At 43.7% G+C, this 19,510-nt stretch overlaps 1 protein-coding gene across 5 annotated transcripts in view; it reads left to right on the top strand.

Moving 5' to 3' along the window:
- The window catches only part of EXOC6B (exocyst complex component 6B), a 578,067-nt gene extending 558,855 nt beyond the window's left edge, over positions 1 to 19,212 (top strand). For 4 of the 5 annotated variants that reach the window (XM_070511980.1, XM_014836646.3, XM_014836648.3 and 1 more), the window contains 2 exons: positions 11,365 to 11,477; positions 15,744 to 19,212. In XM_070511980.1, coding sequence (XP_070368081.1) covers positions 11,365 to 11,477; positions 15,744 to 15,870 — 240 coding nt within the window. In that variant the 3' untranslated portion in view covers positions 15,871 to 19,212. Of the gene's footprint in view, positions 1 to 11,364; positions 11,494 to 13,522; positions 13,612 to 15,743 lie in introns of those variants that run through there. The other variant, XM_070511981.1, reaches the window with a different exon arrangement.
- Positions 19,213 to 19,510: the final 298 nt, after the last annotated feature.

The following is a 19,510-nucleotide window of genomic DNA, read 5'->3' on the forward strand; positions in this document are numbered from 1 at the left end:
GAGCCATTAACAAATCACAATATGCTGAAAGAAAATGAACACTGGCCCATGGCTCCTGCCTCCTTCTCTTATCACATCTGTGGCAGCAGCTCCATCCAAAACACACACCAGCCTGCCTACCCTAACAAGGGGTCAGCCCAGGCAGAGGCCTCCGGTCCTTCCCTTGAACATGTGTGTACAGTATGGTTATCACCCAGTGTGGTGGTAATGGGTTTTCTGTCTGCCCCCTGCAGCAGGATAGATGCTGTCATCAATGAGAAAGGGCCTTACAGAATGGTCTCTGACATAAAGAAATGCTTGGTATTGGCATTTTTATCTGGGAGATTCCCTCCAGGCACCAGCTGATGACAATGGGAGAGCCTTAAGCCTGCCTGTCTTTCTTTTTCTCTTTACCAACATAGTCTCAGAGGTGAAAAGTTTAGATAGCAAACCTATAAACCTGCATTTATGAGGCAAATAAATATTTCTCAGAGCGACGTTCCCTTTCAGAGGAAGCTGCTGATGTGCAGTTGGTCTCTGATAAAGAGCTTAATGAAACCTCCATCCACCTGGCAGCTGGGCTGGAGGGAAAGCAGGAAACTGCACAGCCACTACTGGCCCCTTCCCCCGCCCTCACTCAACCAGGGAAAAAAGAAGAGGAGGTCAGACCTTTCAGGGAAGTCCAGGTGCCAGCCTATTGAGTGACCATTGTTGCAAAACTCAGGTATGAGACAGATCCCTTTAACATGTAGACTTACAGAGAAACTTGGAACCTCTCCCCACCCCACTTCCATAGCCTGTGTAAAATCCAAAGGCCTCCTTCAGACTTCTGTGAATCCCCAAATACCTCATCTTCTTGCCTCCTTGGCTCCCGTTTCCATAATGCAGTTTTGCAGCCTTCTAAGAGTGAAACGCAGCCTCTTTGCGTTCCACCCCAAAAAAACGCACACATATGTGTGTGTGTGTGTGTGTGTGTGTGTGTGTGTGTGTGTGTATATATTTCCAAGCAGTTGAGAGCTGAGTAGATTTGTCTTAAGACTGGGATCGAGGGGGTGGATTTTTAGGAGAGATTTATATCACTTATTCTACACAGCAAACAGCTTTGAAAAAGTCACTTATCAGTGATCTCAAGTCTCTGTAGTTGTTTGGACGATGACACCAGTAGGAATTTCCTTCTTAGCCCTTCTCACACATATTAGTTGTCTCCTCTCTTTAGATTAGCTCCTTGCCTTTCAAGAACCCAAGTAACAAATTCCTTCCCCCTTCTCCACTACATGTCTTAGCATCTTGGGGATCTTACAAAGCAAGGTACTTCCCCAAATACGTTTCTCTGCCTTAAAAAAATTCTGATGCCGGATATTAAGAGAATGAAGTTTTTGCCACCTCTTTACAATTAGAAGGGTCTCCCTGAAGCCGTTTTCTTTCCTTCTTTTCTTTAATCTAGTTGATATTGGACTGGACGTCTTACATCTGAGAGAATTTCAGAGCACACTGCCATCCCTGGCCTGGATCTTGAGACAAACTTTTTCTGTAAAGGACTGGATAGTGAATATTTTAGGTTTTTCGGGTCCTATAGTCTCTGTCACAACTACTCAACTCAGCTGTTATAGCATGTAAACGGTCATAGACAGTATGTTAACCAATGAGCATGGCTGTGTTCCAATAAAACTTTATTTACAAAAACAAATGGCAGCTGTAGTTTTCCATCCCATGATCTAGAAGAAAGCAGAAAGCAGCCTCTAAGAAAACAAGTAGAGAAGCCTCCAGGCTAAAATTCAGTCTGCTTAGTTTAGCATATGAGCCCACTCATCTCTTGCCTCATTTGTCCTGCTTATTCCTAAGGTAGTCCCACCTACCTGGCTCAGGCTTAGATGCCCTTCTTTTGAACTTTTCTTTGCACCCTGTTGGGGTACCTCTTAGAGTGCTCACATCATTTTGAGTTCCTCAAAACTAGGGATGTCTTATTCATCTTTTCATGTACCTAGAAAAGTGCCTGATACCTTGTTGATACTCAATTTATGTTTGTTAAAATAATTCCTGCTTTCTATATCCTGGGTTTGCCCAGATTTCTGTGTCAGGGGCTGTTATGATTCCATATCTGGTGGCTTATCTCAGGTCACCCTGTCAGTCAGGGGCCCCCCAGCCTGAGGCTGTTTTTGCTCTGCTGAACAGCCTCCTAGAAGGGACCTGTGCATCAGTGATTATGGAAAATACTTTATAGTGATGCGATGGTTTCATCCTGTCAAAGGCAGAGAGCAGGCAAAAGAAACTTCTCCTGGCTGAGTGCTCTGCGTATTACTGTTCTCTTGAGTAAGTATGCTGCATTCTATATAGTTAGATTATATGTTAAGTGTCCCGGAGGAGCATTTTTATTTGAAATCATTTGGTAGTCTATCCTGTTTAACATGAAGAATTCTTCTGGAATGTATATAAAGTACAAATTCAGGTTTTCATACATCGAGTTTACTTCAAGGACATACCTGTTTTGGGAACACAATTCTCTACAGGACTCAATATGCCTCTTCAAGAGAAAACCTGTAAAGTGAATCACCCCAAGGGGAAGGAGGTGTGGCTGTTGTCAGCGTGTCTTTGTATCTGTGTTCATCTGTGTGCACCGTGGCTCCTACAATCCTGTGGTCCGCGTGGAATCTTCACAGGCATTCTGGGAAGAAGAGGCTCTCCCTAACATGAGGTAGGCCCCATGCTGCCCACTAGGGGCCAGCCCAGATGTCACCTTAGAGCCAAACATCTGCTCAGTTCCCACTCACTGGTCATTGGTATCTTCTCCTGGAACCTTAGAACCAAATATCTCAGACTAGGTTCCCACTCACCTGTCATACATATTCGCTCTCCTGTTTGATGTTTTCTTCTTCCTCACACAGCCTTCCTTCTAGTGCTGGTCAGGAATACTCTGTTTAGTTTATTTGGAAAGTTTGTTGTAAGAAATACAAATTATAAGTCTGTCCCACCGTCTAGTCAATATTATTCCTATGAAATGTCAGTTCACCAATTTTAATTCCATTTAGTGTGTCTTTGATGACTTCTTGTTGGAAATCCAGCCCTATGCCAGTCTATGCTGTGGAGTAGTCAGAAGGAGAAAACATGATCCCCGTCCTTGGGGAGCTCCCGGTCTGCATGGGAGATGAGGCTCGTGTCACAGGAGCTGGTGGTGAAGGCAAGAATGTATAAAACAGTTCTCCTCACCTTTGAGTATGCATGATGTGAATTGGTTTGGTAACAAGCATTAGTAGTGTGAACAAGTAGGGCATTCTTCACCAGGCTCTTCGTTTTTACTTTCTGCGTCCTTTGGGTAATCCTTTCTGCCTAAGAGAATGCAAGGGCACCCTCAGAATCATTTGCTTGAATTTTAGCCTGTAATTCTTACTTGATGGTTTCCTTCTACTTCTTTACCCATGAACAACTCATCCATTTGAATTATCTCTACATTTTCTGCTGATGAAGTGTGTAAGTTTCATGCACTAACAAGGATCAACAGAGTCCTACTTTATCTTAATAATATCTTATTCTGAAGGTCTTTCATGGAAGTTTGTATTTGTTCTGCTATTATAACGCTGTCTGTATTCTGTCCAGTTAACTCACTCTGTGGCCTTGGACTAGTTTTCACTTTGACTCATTTGGATTTTTCTAGTCTTTCTCAGCTACCATTACAAAAAAGAGTCTATTCAGAAGCTTGGCCTAGCCTCAGGCAAGTGCCTAACCCAGAGACTGAATAAATGAGGAATTTTTTTTGTTGAACAGCCAAGGCATCTTGGGGAGTGCAAGCTCTCAAGCTTCCTCTACCACTTGTCTACCTTGTAATTTTCAGAAGCTTGCTATCCTTTCTGCCTCTTGGTCCTCCCCGCCCCAGCACCTTCTCACATTGTAATTCTGAGTCCTACTAAGCCATGGGAATGTTCTGAAGTTGCAAAGAAATATAGTAGAAACAGCTTTAGAACTGCCAACACTCAACATCGATGAAAGTCGTGGAGGAGGCCAAACAAAAAGAAGAGATATTCTATCATAGTAGCTTGCTTAGCATAACCTGATTCAAATGTCTTCCTTTTTCCTATCCTTTCCCACTTGTACACATTTTTATATAATAAGCAGTAATCTCATAATTTAGAATTTTTATTAACTAAGTATCTTATAAGGTGTTACATCAACTATTATGCTAGTTTAGTTCTCCTGTTCTGATAAACATCATAAACAAATAAGTCTGTTTTTGAGCTCAAAGCATCGTTAATGACTGACTGAGTTTGCCTTTGATTGAAGTAGCCCTAACATGTATCAGTGTGTCCTACTCTGTGAATATCTAACACTCTCCTGATCCATCAGTTTAACAATAAAATGCCCCCAAATATAATGTCTGGTCTGTCCCATAAAAATGACTTATCTAATTTACAAAAGTAGAATTTGTGTAATAAATCAAGAATATGATCATTAATGAGGAATTAGCAACTAGAGAGTGAGTTCTAGAATATACCGTTAAGTGAAAAAAGCAAAGTGCAAAAGAGAATCTACAGTATGCTACCCTTTGGGTAAGAAAGAAGAAGCTATAAGACAAGGCCCATGTGTGTTCTCATTTGTACAAGAGAAACCAGATTGGTTACCTGCACAGGGTGAATAAGAAAGATGTAAAAAGAAGTGGGGAGTGTAGAACAAGCTAGTTGGGATGAGGAGGGAGCGGTACTTCTGAGCATACTTTTTTATACAGCTCCGACTCATCCCTCAAAGTAAATAGATAATCAACATCAACCAGACCGTGGGAGGATCCAAAATGGAAAATAAGCAGTGAAAAATAAATCTAACTAAATTATGAAAGAAAAATATAACCACACTGACAGGGGTGAAGGGTATAGAGAAACTGTCTATACTATTTTTGGAACTTTTATGTAAGTCTAAAATTATTTCAAATTAAAAAAAACAAAATCTGACACTATGTTAATAAAATGCAGGCAAATTTTCATATTGAACTCTATGACAAGGATAGAAGCATAACTGGTATTTGATATTGCTGAGATGATTCCCATCACCTTTAAGGCATTATCTGATAACCAGAATAAACTTAAAGTACACCCAGTGTGTCTGTGTGTATTTGTATGTGTGTGTGTGTGTAGTCTGACCAGAATTTATATTTGCTGTTTAAATTATGTTGTGAGTGGAAAACGTTGCAAAATTTTCAGTTGAAAGCACAAAAAGGAGGAATAGTCAGTATGTCACTTAATAACATTTAACTTATTTGACTTGGATTACAGTTATTCGTGTTTTTCTTTTATTCTCCTATATGAAGGGAAACCACTTATTTTAATATCACTTGAAAGGTCCAGCCCTTTTCCTTGCATGTAGTAGATGCTTTAAAAACATTTGCCAAATTCAATGGGTTTACATCCTCACTAAGAAAATCTCAGACATGCAAACATGTTTTATTCTTCATGTTTCAAATCCTACGAGTAAATATTAGAAGAGGTTACTTCACTTGAACTTTTGATTTATTTTTATTTTTATTTTTTTTTAAAGATTGGCACCTGAGCTCACAACTGTTAGCTCAGCGGTGAAGTGCGCAGTTAGGTGGCTAAGTTAGCAGTGGTGAAGTGCGCACGTTCTGCTTCTCGGCGGCCTGGGCCTCACTGGTTCGGATCCCGGGTGCGGACATGGCACTGCTTGGCAGGCCATGCTGTGGTAGGCGTCCCACATATAAAGTAGAGGAAGATGGGCACGGATGTTAGCTCAGGGCCAGGCTTCCTCAGCAAAAAAGAAGAGGACTGGCAGTAGTTAGCTCAGGGCTAATCTTCCTCAAAAAAAAAAAGAAAAAACAAAGAATTTTAACAATGTTCTGGTGCAGAAGTAAAAACTCGTCAAAAGCCAACTACAAGGAAATTCACTAAGTAATGAGGAAACCTGGTTATGAGAAAAATGAGCTATTCTTGGGGTTGTGTTAGCAAGTTGCCTGGTCCAACCAGGCTCACCAGGCCTCACCAGCCAAAGCAGACCCTTGGCTGTGGACCCCCCGACCCACCCAGGGCACAGGGCCTGTATGTACACTGATCTCCTCTCATGACGAGACTGTTGCTTGGCTGAGACTTGTGTTATAAGTGCTTCTTTGTACACGTGGACCACTTAACTGTGTTTCAGGCAGATGGACATCCCTCAGCTCTTGGCTGAAGTCACAAACTCATCCCAGAAATGGGGTAGATGGAATACTGGGGGTACACAAGGCCATGTAAAGTGGTCCTTGAGATACGGGTTTAGGTAGTGCCCAGACACACCATTAAACACTAAATCACATTGTAAGAAAGCTATTGCTCTTTAGTCTTTGTAATAACAGCCAGAACATCTCGTTGCGGCACTAGTATTTGGGTTATGTTCTATTTGTGGCAAGTAAGAATGGTTTCCAGTTTATGGTAGTGATGTGAAACGTTCTTTTAAATTTTTCTTATGATCAAAACATGAATCAGTACAAAGAAAAAAATGTTAAGTAAATAGGACAGGTAGCATGAATATATGTTAAACATTGCAAAGATGATACTACAATAATAAAGTTTTGGGAATGGTGATCTTATGTCTAGTCTCGTACCTCTGACCCTCCTCTTTCTTCTGCTTCTCCATCCACCACCTACTTATAAACATCAAGAAATAAAATCCCTTAAAGTGCATATATAGTATGCTACTTTCCATGAAAGAAGGAAAGGGAAATAAGAAAATATACATTTATCTGCTTATCTTTACAAATAGAAACCTAGAAAGGACAAATTCGAAACAATGAAATTGGTTACCTGTAAGGCATGGGAGGATTTGGGGTAAGAGGGATACAATAAGGGAAGGAGTGACACTTCTCTGAGTTAACTTTTTTGTATAGTTTTGACTTTTGGGACCATGTCAATGTCCTACATATTTTTAAAAACCTAAGTTAACAAGGATGAGAGGGAGGAGGCTGAAACTAAAAGCAAATTGAAACAAATGAACCCAGTTGCATTTAGATGAATACCATAACTAAACTGAAGGGGAAATAAAAAAGAATTAATCCAGTGACTTGTGAGCGTAGTATTTCATTGTACACACTCAGTCTCGCAGCGGGAAGGAGAACTGCAGACACATCTTGAACTCTGTTTTTAGTAGGCTTTTTTTATAGTGGTATATACAAACAATTCTGAACCTACTTTAGGTATAGGATTGAGCAGATTAGTAAATGAGATGATGTTGTTGAGAGCCAGGATGCTCACTGTGGAAGAAAGCACATACTTATATGGAAAAGAGGAAGGCAAGAAAGAACTCTGTAAGAATGGTTAGAATTGGTTGTATATTGATGTAAACTCATGATTTCTAAAATATGTATGTGTCCACGCTTGTGTAAGTGCACTTGTATGTCTGTATTATACGTGAGCATGTATATGTGTGTGTGTATGTATATAAATATTTACATGCATATATTTCCTAGCTTTGTCTGCTGAAAGAGCTTAACTCTCCACAGATTGCCCCGCAATAGCAATGAACAGAGACGCTCCAGTAGCAATGAGCACCCAAATCTTGATCTCTAATAACATTCCTACTAAAAGAAATCAAGGCTTCTCAGAGAAATGGCTCATTACACAGCTGGGGCACAGTGGATGCAAGATGAGCCTGCAACACCTTATTATGCGAGAAAGTAAAGAAGAGTTCCAAAAAATTATGGGGGCATGTCACAAGGATACAGGCTCCAGCTTGAAGCGGCTCCCACTTGCCAAATCTGGGACACTTTGAGCACCCAAATAATTAGTATAGTAGTGAATATAAGCCATTGAAAAAAATGGAAACCCATGAATCCATACCAATAATAAATAGATAATGGGGAAGAAGGGAGAGCACTTGCTTACGATAGAATGCTGAGTGACAACTGATAATGTGTAGGGAAGGATGGAGTTGGAATGTCATCAGTTTGCAAGCATCATAGTAAAGACTGAGTCAGACAAGAATCCTCAGTGGATGGTAGATCTAAGGGGAAATTTTAATCAGGAGCAGTCTGTTTGCGTGATCTTAAATTGTCTCCTCAATTGCTTCCTATTTGCAAAGGAAAACATAGTACCTGGACAGTGAAGAAATCAGATAACATCTTAACTGGGTGATCAAAATTAATATCCCTAATGAGACAAATGAACATGATTCCCTGAGGAGGACAGAGCGTCACTTAGGTAGTATTCTGCATGACTTATGTTACGAGAAAGCATTAGAAAAACCAAAACTGAGGAGGAAAAAAGGAGGCAGGGCACTATATTCTTCAAAAATGTCAACATCAGATAGGAAAGAAAAAGGTTGTGGAAATAGTCCAGATTAAATGAGACTAAGAGGACAACTAAATGTATACCTAATCATAAATTGTATGATATAATGGAGGAAAAAAAAAGGCTATACAGGACATTATTGGGTCAATTTATAAAATTAAAATGTGGACAGTATCAATATTAAATTTACTGAATTTGAAAATTATATTGTGATTACGTAAGAGAATATCCCTACTTCTTAGAAACACTGAAGTATTTGGGGAGAAAGGGCCATGATATATGCAGTTTACTCTCAAGAGACTCAGAAAAGAAGTGTTGTGTGTGCACATGTGTTTAAAGAGAGAAAGAACACAAATGATAGAGCATATGGGATAAAATGTTGACATGGATGCATCCGGGTGGAGGGTATACGGTGTTCTTTATACTGTGCTTACTCTTGCAACTTTCTGATAAATTTAAAATTATTTCCAAATGGAAAATTTAAAAAATAAAGAAGAATGTGATTATTAGCGATGACTGAATGTTCCGCATCCTGGGGAAGACTTTACTGAGATCTAACAAGGCCATGGTATGTGGAGAACCACGCTGGGAGGGCCTGACCCACCTTTGAAAGTCATAGTCTGAAAATCAAAGTGGTATATTGATAAATAGCCTTGCTGGTTCTCCTGGCCTCTTATTCTAACACTGTTCTATGGAATCCAGTAGAACTGTGCCCCCAGGCAGCTAACTTAGTTAAGTACCCTCCACACTCCAGTCTATAGCCATCTCTCAGAGGAGGCTCCGAGACGTAGATATAGGCCGCCCTAAAGGACTGTGGAAGCAGCATGGACCCAGAGTGTGATCTATAGGCTCATACTGGTTGAGCTTAATAGAATTTTGTAGCTTCCATGCCTGGAGTGGGATCAATTAGGGAGCTTGTTGTCCCAGAGCTCTTAGGCGCAGTACTGGCATTGAGAGACTTTGGCAGGAAAGTTAGAAACTCTTAGAGCTAAGTCACGAACTGCCCTCCTCACCCCATTGGTGATTTACCCAGGTTTCATCAGCCGGAAAGACATAGTGTTCTTTTCAATAAATTAGAAAATACTGATACCATTAATTCCATCACAGAGATTAGGAATTCATTAGTAAAGAGGGTAGTTTTATAAAATGCATGTATATATCCACATCTGGAAAGTAATACCTAAAAGAGTTTTAAGAAATCAAGTGTCCACATTTTTCCAAATAAACTTATTTGTTGTTTGTTCACTTTTCTTTTATAGCTCCCCAGTGTGCAAATAGTAAGGTTTTTAAAATTTTTCTGGGAAAAAAATTTTAATTAAGAAAATGCTATCCTTTTTCATAATTTTTCCTGCGATTTGGGGGAAAAGCATAGTCATATTGGTAAAGCACAATACCAGAAGAACTTCAGAACAAGGGACACTCCGAGTACTCCCCAGGAGTGAGTAGAGAGGAACTGTCTTGCGTGGTCTTTGGACACCACAGGACAGAAATACCAAAGTCAGAGCAGGAAAGTCAGGGAAAATTCTCTCCTAAAGGAGAGCTCTGTGAGGCCTCGGGGCAGCAAAAGGAAGTGGTAGAAGCCCTTTTACTTGCCAACTAAAATAGGCATGACCTAAAAGAGGCCTGAGAGGGCCCTGCGGGGCCACGCTGGCCAGACCAACCAACGTGTCTGTTCCTCTCTCTCCCCCCTCCTCTCATCTTTAACATTCCTTTCTTGGCTGAGGGTGTAGGGGCTTTTCTCAGTTTTAGGCTTGGGATTTCAGCCAATTCCCATCCTGCCTGAGTAAGTTCATAACAGCTATTCTGAAAGAATGGATGGAAGAGGAGGCTTCCAAGCAGGGCAGGGCCCACACTGCTTGTTTGCCCAGCTGCACAGTGTGGACAGAGAGGGGCGGAAGTGTGCCTGGAGCCCAGGCTCTGGCACGGGGTTGGAGTCTAGGCCTCTCTGCCTTTGTCTGCACAGAGAGAGCCATCTACTTGTCTCCATCAGTGGTTGTCTCTTAGAAAGGGAGAAACAGGGAAATGTCATGAGTCAAAAAACATTTGTATGTTCCTCATTGCTAGAAAGACTGCTTAGAGGCCCCTCCTTCTACAGTGATGTCAGTCTGGGACTGTGCTCCCCTAGAAACTTTAGGCGGGATCTAACAGCTTCCTTTTCATCACCTGTACCTTTCAAATGCACTCATTTTTTTTTTTTTTTCAGCTTCACTCAGTTACAGGTTTTAAATATTTGAGTGATACCTGAGGCTAAAACTGGCTAGGAAATTGGACAAAATTTATTTAGTTTCTCCAAGTCAAAATCTCCCCCAGTCTCAGAACTCAGTTTACCCTCAGAAAACTCTCATTAAACTTCTAAAACTCTCATTAAACTTCTAAATACACATCTGGTTCTTATAACCGCAATGCCAGACTGTGCATCCTCCATCATGAGCTAAGGTGTTTTTCAGTCCTGACCTACTATGGCCCTGGTTTCCATCTGCTCAGCCGGTGTCCATGTAGGTGTAACACACATTGCCTCGTGTGGATGCTACATGATCCATTTATGCCTTGGCTCAGTGTTTCTATGTTGTCTCTGTGTCCTGTTTGTATATAGACAGGTCTGTGTATCTGATCAACTCAGTAACTTGAGCAAAGTCAATGCAGCAAGACATGAAACTGCTACTTGAACCTAGAGCTCTTACCTCAAAGCTCGTACATTGCATATGTGGCACTGGACTATATCCACCTTTATTTGTTCCTTGCTGAATACTGAGCTCCTAGAATGGTGCCTGGCACATGGAAGGCATTTGATAGTATTTATTAAATGAATAAGTGAGTAATTATGACGATAGTCTTGTGTTTTGATTCAGTCCAGTGTTAGTTTCGTTACAGGCCTGCCTCTGAGAGCTAACTGCTGGCATGTAGTCTTAGCAACATTACAGTGCTTAGGACAGAGATGACTCTGCCTTCTAATGATTACTAATTTATTTTCTTAGTCACAGTGCATTCTGTAGCCCTTCTTTCTCTTACTATATTTTTATTTTTCAAGTCTACTGTCAGCTGGTAATGAAGGATGATAGGGGTTTCTAAAATCCTGGTTTGTCCTGTCTGTCTCATTAATCCCTGGGGTGGGGATTTGGGTATTTTACAGCTTTTGGATCTCTTCATCCAGTGGGATTGGTCAACCTACCTTGCTGACTACGGTCAGCCCAACTGCAAGTACCTCCGGGTGAACCCAGTGACAGCTCTGACCCTGCTTGAGAAGTGAGTACTCAGTGCAGTGGTCTGTGTTGGGAGCTGGGGAGATGGGGATGGGGGTTTGGTGGAGAGGATCATTTTCTCTTTGCCAATATCTTGAAAAGACAGCAGAGAGGCCCTGTTTTTGAAGTTGCTGTAGGTACTATCAGCATTCTCCTTCGTTGGATTTGGCAGACCAGTCTTCCTCTTGTAGCGTCTTAATTCCTGAGCCCCAACAAGTTAGGCCAAGTATGGGTCAGTTTGATTCTGACATTACCTTGGAGCTTAATAGGTCAGCATATCTTTAACTGGAGATGACAAGAGAAGAAAGGAAGATGCCTTAGTTTGGGGCTCAGGACAGCCTGGTGAACAGAGTGAGGCTGGCCCCAACAATCTGGGGTATGATGATGGATAGAGCAGCCCCATAAACAGATGGCTTCTCTGGTTCCTAGCAGAGAAGCTCTCAGAATTACCGAAATCTTCACCTGTACCCACTTCTGCCACCTGCCAGATTGAGCTTTATTGTGCTATGTCCCAAGAAAGCTGTGTTGCAGAAGGTGTCTAATTGTGCCTTAGGCAGTCAGTAGCCAGCAAAGGTTGCTGCCACAGAGCTGTAGCATCTCTGAAGCTGAGGTACTACCACTGAGATTGGTTAGCCAGCTCTAGAACATCTTACAGCTAACCAACATGTCACCTAGATGCTGGGATCTGCTACCCATTGCAACCTGGCTCTGGCTTTTGCTAACTTAATTGAGAGCTGGCAGGCCAGAGACCAAGACTCTTGTAAAAGAGAAGCTTTTTCTTCTCACCAAACTAGTTAACTCCCAGCTTCTTAGAAGAGTATCCTGCATCTAGGCAATATAGCAAGTCTATATATATGGCCAGTCAAGCAGGTCTCAAATCTTAGGAAGGCAAGGATCTGAGTCTAGGAGGTCAGAGTGGAGGCTTAAGCAGAAAGAGAGACTAAAGGATATCCTTCCTACTATGCAGTATGATAGGGGCAGAGAAGGGGAGGAGATGGAGAGTGGGCAAGAGCAGGATGCAGAGGTATGTGTTTGGAGCCGGAAACTAAGAACCCAGAATGCAGCTTTCTCCGGACCAAGACAGATGTTTCCATTTTAACTTTGTTTCCCATGATTCTCTCTCCCAATGACCTTCCTCCCTAGGATATCTAGAGAGTAAGTATATTATTCACTTGGGCCTTTTCCATCACTTTGAGGCAAGTCCTTCTGGTTTCCTCATTGACACTAATGACTACACTAAAATCCCTACCCTGTGAGTTGTCCCCACCCTGACATACTAATCTACTAAACCAGCCTGGTGCCAACTGGCTGGCTGCCTCCTCTATCCTTGGTCCTTAGAGTGACCCTTGGCTTACCAATTCCTTTGGGGCTGGGAGTGGTGGTAGGAATTTTCCCCCATTGGTGCCAGGTAAAGGGTTGTTCCCACTCAGCTTTCTGGCACCCTCAATACTCTTGCTAGCACAGGGCCTGAAATTCAGCCCTGACAGAAGGGAGCTCCTCAGCAGTCTCCCCTACCTCCTAGGGGTGAGGCCCATGGCTTTAAGATCTGGAACCTACGTCTCCCGTGGGAGACTCTATTAGAGGCAAGGCCCAATCCCAGCATTCTCAGTGAAACGGGGAGCATTTTGGCCTTTAAGTTGGTGTTTAGATGTCTTATTCATTGTATGTCCAAATGAGCTCTGGAATTCCCTTCAGCCAGTTCCCTCTCCCAGTAGTCTTTTACTCCTCTGTTCCTGAGAATCTCTAGATCCAAAAAGTACTGGTTCCTCTACTTCCTGTGGGTCAACAAGAGAGTAAAATAATCAGCCTCTCTTTAGCCTTCTGGAGGCCTAGCTGGTAACAAAGCCATGTGCTTAGCCCTAACAGTCAGCAGAGTTTAAAAGCTTCCTTCCCAGCACAGTAGGGCCAAAGCCCACCCAGATCGCTAAAGTCTGTATTTCCCAGCCTCATAGGAATCGGTTCCTTTACCTGACCCATTCCTGCTTTCCCCACAGCCAGCTGTACCACCAGAGCTTGACATTCTCTCCTTTTCAACCTGGCATTTCTTAGGGTGAGATATGGAAAGACCCAAAGACCTGCTGAGGACATTCAGGAAAGAGAAGAGGCCCCTGTGTCATTGAGAGGTGGCCATAGCCAAAGTAGGTCAGGATCCTGGGCCTGTAGAATGGGATAGGAAGTGGGGAGGGCTCTCCTTGGTTTTGGAGCATTCCAGGGTACCAACCAGCATGCCACATTAGCCCACAGGGCACTTGAGTTTACCTTTTGAGTAATCTCAACTCCAGGCCTTAATGGCCAAGAAATTCTAGCTTCTAGGGCTCAGAGACTACCCTCTTCTTCCCTTTCTCCTACATTATCTCCACAGCTTCCCTCTGGGAGCTGAAAGCCAGCTCTGGCTGCCTGCCTCTGGGCTCTTTGAGGAGTCAGGAAACTAATGATCATATAGCACGTTAAATTAAATGTCCTATAAATGTAGAAAGTGTTTTTCTTCCTTTCTTCTTTCTTTCTTTTTTGTTTTGTTTTGTGTTGGTTTGGTTTAGATTTATAGCATATCCAGCAAAGGAAAAGGAGTCCTTCTCTGGGATAAATAATCTAAAACCAGGCCAGTTACACAGACATAATTGTATGATTAATGTGTTAAGGGACCAAATACAATAGCCTTCATAGCCTTGAGGACCCCTGTGCTTCCTTTTCAACCTAGACCTCTAAACCTCTGTCACCTCGCCTTCTTCCTCCCTTCCAAGCACAAGCCTCCACATGTGGGTGGTTGTACCTTAGATCAGCATTCTGAGTTTGCTTGATGAGTAATTCCAGCCTGAAGGCCCTTTAAGCTTAGATCAGAGAGAGAAGTCTCAGTTCGTTTGTAGCTGTCACTGTCAGCTAGAGCCATACAGCTGTGGTGCTCATCAGAACCTCCTCACCACATGGATATAAATGCCCTTGTGAGAGCTCTGGCCTTTTGACCCATTGGCCTCTAATCTGCTGCTCTGCACAGGGCCACCCCACAGAAAAAAATGAGCCAGAATCGGCCGAAGACTCCTGGGAAGTATGCCTGGGAGTAGTTTACTCCCCAGAGCCAGCTTCCTTCCCTCACCTCTTCTAGCCTGTCTCCATGCAGCCCAGGGAGCTGCGAAGCCAGAGAGCTGGGCCAGCTCCTGGACGGTGGTGAAGACCTGCCTAGCACTACCCCAGGGAGAAGTTGGTCCGGGTGGTGTTCTTAATTCTGTAACACTAGTTCCTCTGTGGGCCAGAGGTCTGTAAGGCTGGGGCCAGAGTTAACAATTACCAACAGATGTCAGGGTTTGTGGGCCCTCCACAGGGGACAGCAGATTCCTGTATTCTGTCACAACGGCTTAGTCAGACTTGGGGGTTTCTGTGACAGCATCAGCCTGGCCTTGACTTTCTTTATCTGTGCTTCTGAGTTAGGTCTCTCCATCTGACAGACCAGTGGCCAGAACTGCTCATGGTTTGTGCTCTAGGACTATGCCATCTCTGGAGTTTTGGCATGACCCAGTAATAAAAAGTTCTCCCGAATGTCAAGACCTGAAGATATAGACAGTCACTGAGAACTCAGGGGCTTCTCTTGCCTAAAACCCTGGTTTATCGAGTGAGAGGATGGCCCAGCCCTTTGGCACCTGCTTTCCTGAGCACCATGCCCTCTTAGCCAACTCACCGCCTCTGGGACCTTACTCTGAAACAAAAGACAAGAGATCAGTCAAGCCCTTAGTTTTGTTAGGGATGGGATAGAGTAACCAGCTACAATGAGGTTTAGAAATACACAGTGGTTTTCAGTTACTCCTGTTCTCTCAGAATTGCTAGTTAAGAGCATTTTTCTGCTTTACCTTTCAAATGCTAGCTCTAAGGTCCCAGCAGGATTTAGTAGGTTATTAAGTGATAAGTGGATCCTAGACAATTCCGTAAGAGCCTATTGACCATCAGGGCCGTAGCCTGTCCCAGATACCTGTAACAGGTGCATACCTGAAGACAGAAGGGAATGAATTATGTGGGGTGGATATGGACGATAAGGGGGTTGGCCCCTCCATAGCTGGCTCTTGACTATTTTCCAAAGGTGACTGAAGTTGGGAGGGCTGTGGGTGTCAGCGGGATAGCTTCCTGCATAGTAGGTAAGTATGGGCCTGACAATGGAAATATTCTGGACGACTCCAACTCTGAGTGGCGGTTAAGATACACTGTGCCATTCTGCCTCCTGCAGGTTCTCCTTCCACCGTTTGTCTCCTCAAACATTTTGTTCTCTTCCTTTCCTTCTGTTTAGGATGAAGGACACTAGCCGCAAGAACAACATGTTTGCACAGTTTCGGAAAAATGAGCGAGACAAGCAGAAATTGATTGACACTGTGGCCAAGCAGCTCCGAGGACTCATCAGCAGCCACCACTCATGAAGGCTGGCCTCGGGCCCACAGAGGCTGCCTGCCGTAGCCCCACAGTCCCGGACCCAGCCCTGGCTGGCCCTGCATTTGTGCATTCTTCTTCAAAGAGAGCAAATGTATTTTTTTAATAACCTATGTACAGTATTCGCATAACTTTTCCCTATAGTAAAAGAGGCACAAGAATAAGCAAGTACCTGAGATGTTGCTAGGCTGGGACTCAGGGGAAGTTATACCATACTATCTGTATTATCTTAGAGATGATGGTGTCATCAGTGCCAGTATGATGAACCACCTTTCATCCATGGCTCTAGAGCTTTGGTCTGGAGCTCAGGAACTACACAAACAAGTGGGTACTTGGCACTGGGCAGTAAGGTGAGTCACCAAAAGGGTAGTAAAGTATCTCCTGTTCACTCCTGGGTGCCCCATTCACCAGATATTGGGGGCTGATTCTTCTTGACTCGAGGAAAGAACCTGGAAAACATTACTATTTAGTATATGAAAGATCAGCACACGGTTCTGGAGGTTCATCTCCTCAGTCCACTGACTGTCATTGGCTGGTGAACAACATGGCATGTGGCAAGATGACAGCTTCACTCCAGTCCCTGAAGGATGGCTGTTTCTTTAGCCTAGATCTGACCTAATGCTTTTACTACTAATTATTCTGGGGGAGGATAGAGCTAAGTATGCAGTGGTAATAATTGGACCCCATGACTAACTGCAAGTTGCCCCCACACCAGGAGGAGATTTACTGGATCTTGAAAGCCATTGTGGATAAAATCAGAGCCACTGTCCCTTCCCCACTCATCTCATTTCCTTCTTTCAGGGTCAGGGCACCTGGTTCAGGGCATAGGTCAACAGTTATTTCCATGGGTCTTTACAGAGAGTCTTGGACCTGACCTCCTCCAGCAGTGCCATTGGGATAGATCATATTCCAGAAGCCTGAAAATGGTCCGTCCTTCACCCTTAGTTAAAACCGAAAGATAAATTGGGATTGTTCCTTTGTGTTTTAAAACTAACTTTCTGGCCACTATCTTTAAATGATATGTCACCTGCTCTGCACTGTAGGGGCAGCCACAGCTAGACTACATGCCTCTAGGGATGGAGCCATGTCACCATGAAGTAGACAAGGCCAACCATGGCTAGCAGTTTGTGCCTCTGGCCCAGCTGTCCCTCATTAAGTCCTGTCCTGGATATGAAGCTTTTCTTGCTCAAGCCCAAGGCTTCTGCCCTCTTTTAAGATCCCCAAAGCCATCTTTTGGCCTCATCTGAGAAAGGCTATCTATAACCCTGCCCCCCAAACTCTAGAGTTTGCACAGGAAGCCTGGGCCAGCTAGCTTGGAGGCTGTGTCCACTGTCCCAGATGGGCTTCTGAGACTTAATGCAAGGGCTTTGCTATGAGGTCAGTGAGAAGAACCTGCACTTTAAGACACTTCAGGAAGATGCCACTATGGCTACTAGCAAGAATATAATTGTGCATCACCAAACAATGACAAATAAGCCACACAGGCATTTCCAGCTTGGATTAGTGGGAGGAGAGAGTCATCAAACAGAATTCTTCACTACCTTTGTCAGCTACTGAGTTGCTTCTGGGGAGGGCAGTGCTTCCTTTTTCATTCTCCACCCCCCAAACCCCCCAATCCTATCACAACTTGAAAACCATAGGGAAGAGAATATGCACACAGACATGCAGCCTTCCTCAAAGTTGGAGAGACTGGCTGCATGTAAGCTCTGCAGAAGCCTTCTGAGGCTCAGCCTGAGGGCTAGGTGGTTGTCCCAGGGTCTTAGGATGAGACTAAGGGATGAGTACTGCCACTCAGAACTTCAAAAGCCAAGAGAAGGCAGAGGTCCATGGGAACAAGACCCAAGATGCATCTCCCAAGCCCTGGTCTTTATTGAAAAAGAGCGAGAAACGATTACACTAATCTGAAGTCCTGTTGCTTAAGAAGGGTCCAGAACACTCTCCTTCGCTAGTCCCCAGTTTGCAGCAAGACGTCTTCAGCTTTGAGTGCTGAGATTTGAAGTGGGAATGGAGAAAACCTTAAGTGTAGCACAATTTTTGTCTTTTTCAAGAGTCATCATTGTTGGTCTAGTCTCACACCTGTTCCCTGGAAAAACTGCCATAGAGGAAAAAGCGAACAGAGTAGAAGAATGAGGGTACTCTGCACCTTGCACACAGATCCCTCCAAAGAAAAAGCTTATTCAAGCTCAAGACTCATAAAGGTTGGCCCTCTGGTAGATCTCTTCTTCTCTCTCAGTCTGCCTTCAGTCTTTCCTGACAAAACCAATGTGCTGCTACCAAGTCAACTGTAGAGACACACTCTTGGTGGGCAGGGAAGGATAAAAGACAGGGGCCAGCAATGTCTAAGTTGTTCGAATTGGTGAAGTAGGACTTTTTCATTTTGTCTATAGGCCTCTAGCTAGGCCAGCCCTTGAGAGGACTTGTGCAAAGCATATGTGCCCATGCCCTCAGACTCCTAAGATCTGGCCTCAAATGCCCAGAGATATAGAAGTGCTCTGGAGGCCTCAATATGAGGGTGAGAACATGGGTGGCTGGAAGCCTACCAGCCGTCTTGTTCGTATGAAGCCTTGGCCAAGTTCTTGGGGAAACTAGGTCAGTGTTCCTGAAAGTACAGTCTTGTTTGCAACCCTAGTGGGTTTCAGTAGTGCTATGGGCAGCTTGCATACTTTCATAGGAAAATCTCTCCGAGTAGACTGTAAATGAAACTGTTGGAAGTGGGGAAGAAGAGGACCTGGAAGTTGAAAACAGCAGAGTCCCTGTTGGCAAAGAGAATGTGTGGCTTCCAGGGAGCACTCCCTAGTGTCTTCATTGTGTACCCGGCCTCCCAGTCTCCTAGGCCTCCAAGCCAGCCTGGCTTCACTACACACTTGACAAGTGCTTGCTCAGCAAGTCCCAGACCCAGGGCCCTTCATCCCCAAGATTGGCATTGGCCGTGACCTTGCTCAGAAGGCCTCTGAGCACACTCCCTGGGGCCTGCTCAGAAATCCCCCTACCTTAGCCTCCCTCTCCCAGGACTCTGGTCCTGGCTGCTTCAGTTGCCTCTTTTTTTTTTTTTTCTTTGACTGTGTTCGCAATTACTTTTTACTAATGTGTTGGAAATGGCCTTTTTATTTTGCACAAATAGTTGCACATTTATGGAGGAGATTTAGGAGAGTCCATTTTTAACTCTAAAGGGAACTTTTTCTTTAAAACTCACTAGTAAAGCTACTGATGCAGATGGGCCTCGTGGTTAGTGGGAACCTCCTGTGTGGAAAGAGCATGTTTATTTCTCCTGTACATTTTCCTCTTTTAACTGCTATTAAACAAGAGAGCCTACATACCTGTTTCAAAAGCCACAGTGTTGTCTCATAGTTTTTTTGTTCTTTCACCCCTTTTGCACAGTGCAGCTGTGGTTGGTGAACTGGATGACAGACACTGACCCCCTCAACTGGACTAAGGCCTAGAGCAGGCAGAAGCCTGATGGGGAGGATAAAGCCTGCCTGCCTGAAAGGGCAAGGAGCCCTTGGAAACATCCTAATCTACTGGGTTAGGTTTTCCTGTCTACACAGTTAACTTGGCATCATCATCAAGAGGAATAACTTTTGAAATACGTAATTTATATAGAGGACCGGCTTAGGCAACTTGGGGCCCATT

Source organism: Equus asinus, chromosome 6 (genome assembly GCF_041296235.1).
Source record: "Equus asinus isolate D_3611 breed Donkey chromosome 6, EquAss-T2T_v2, whole genome shotgun sequence".
NCBI lineage: Eukaryota > Metazoa > Chordata > Mammalia > Perissodactyla > Equidae > Equus > Equus asinus.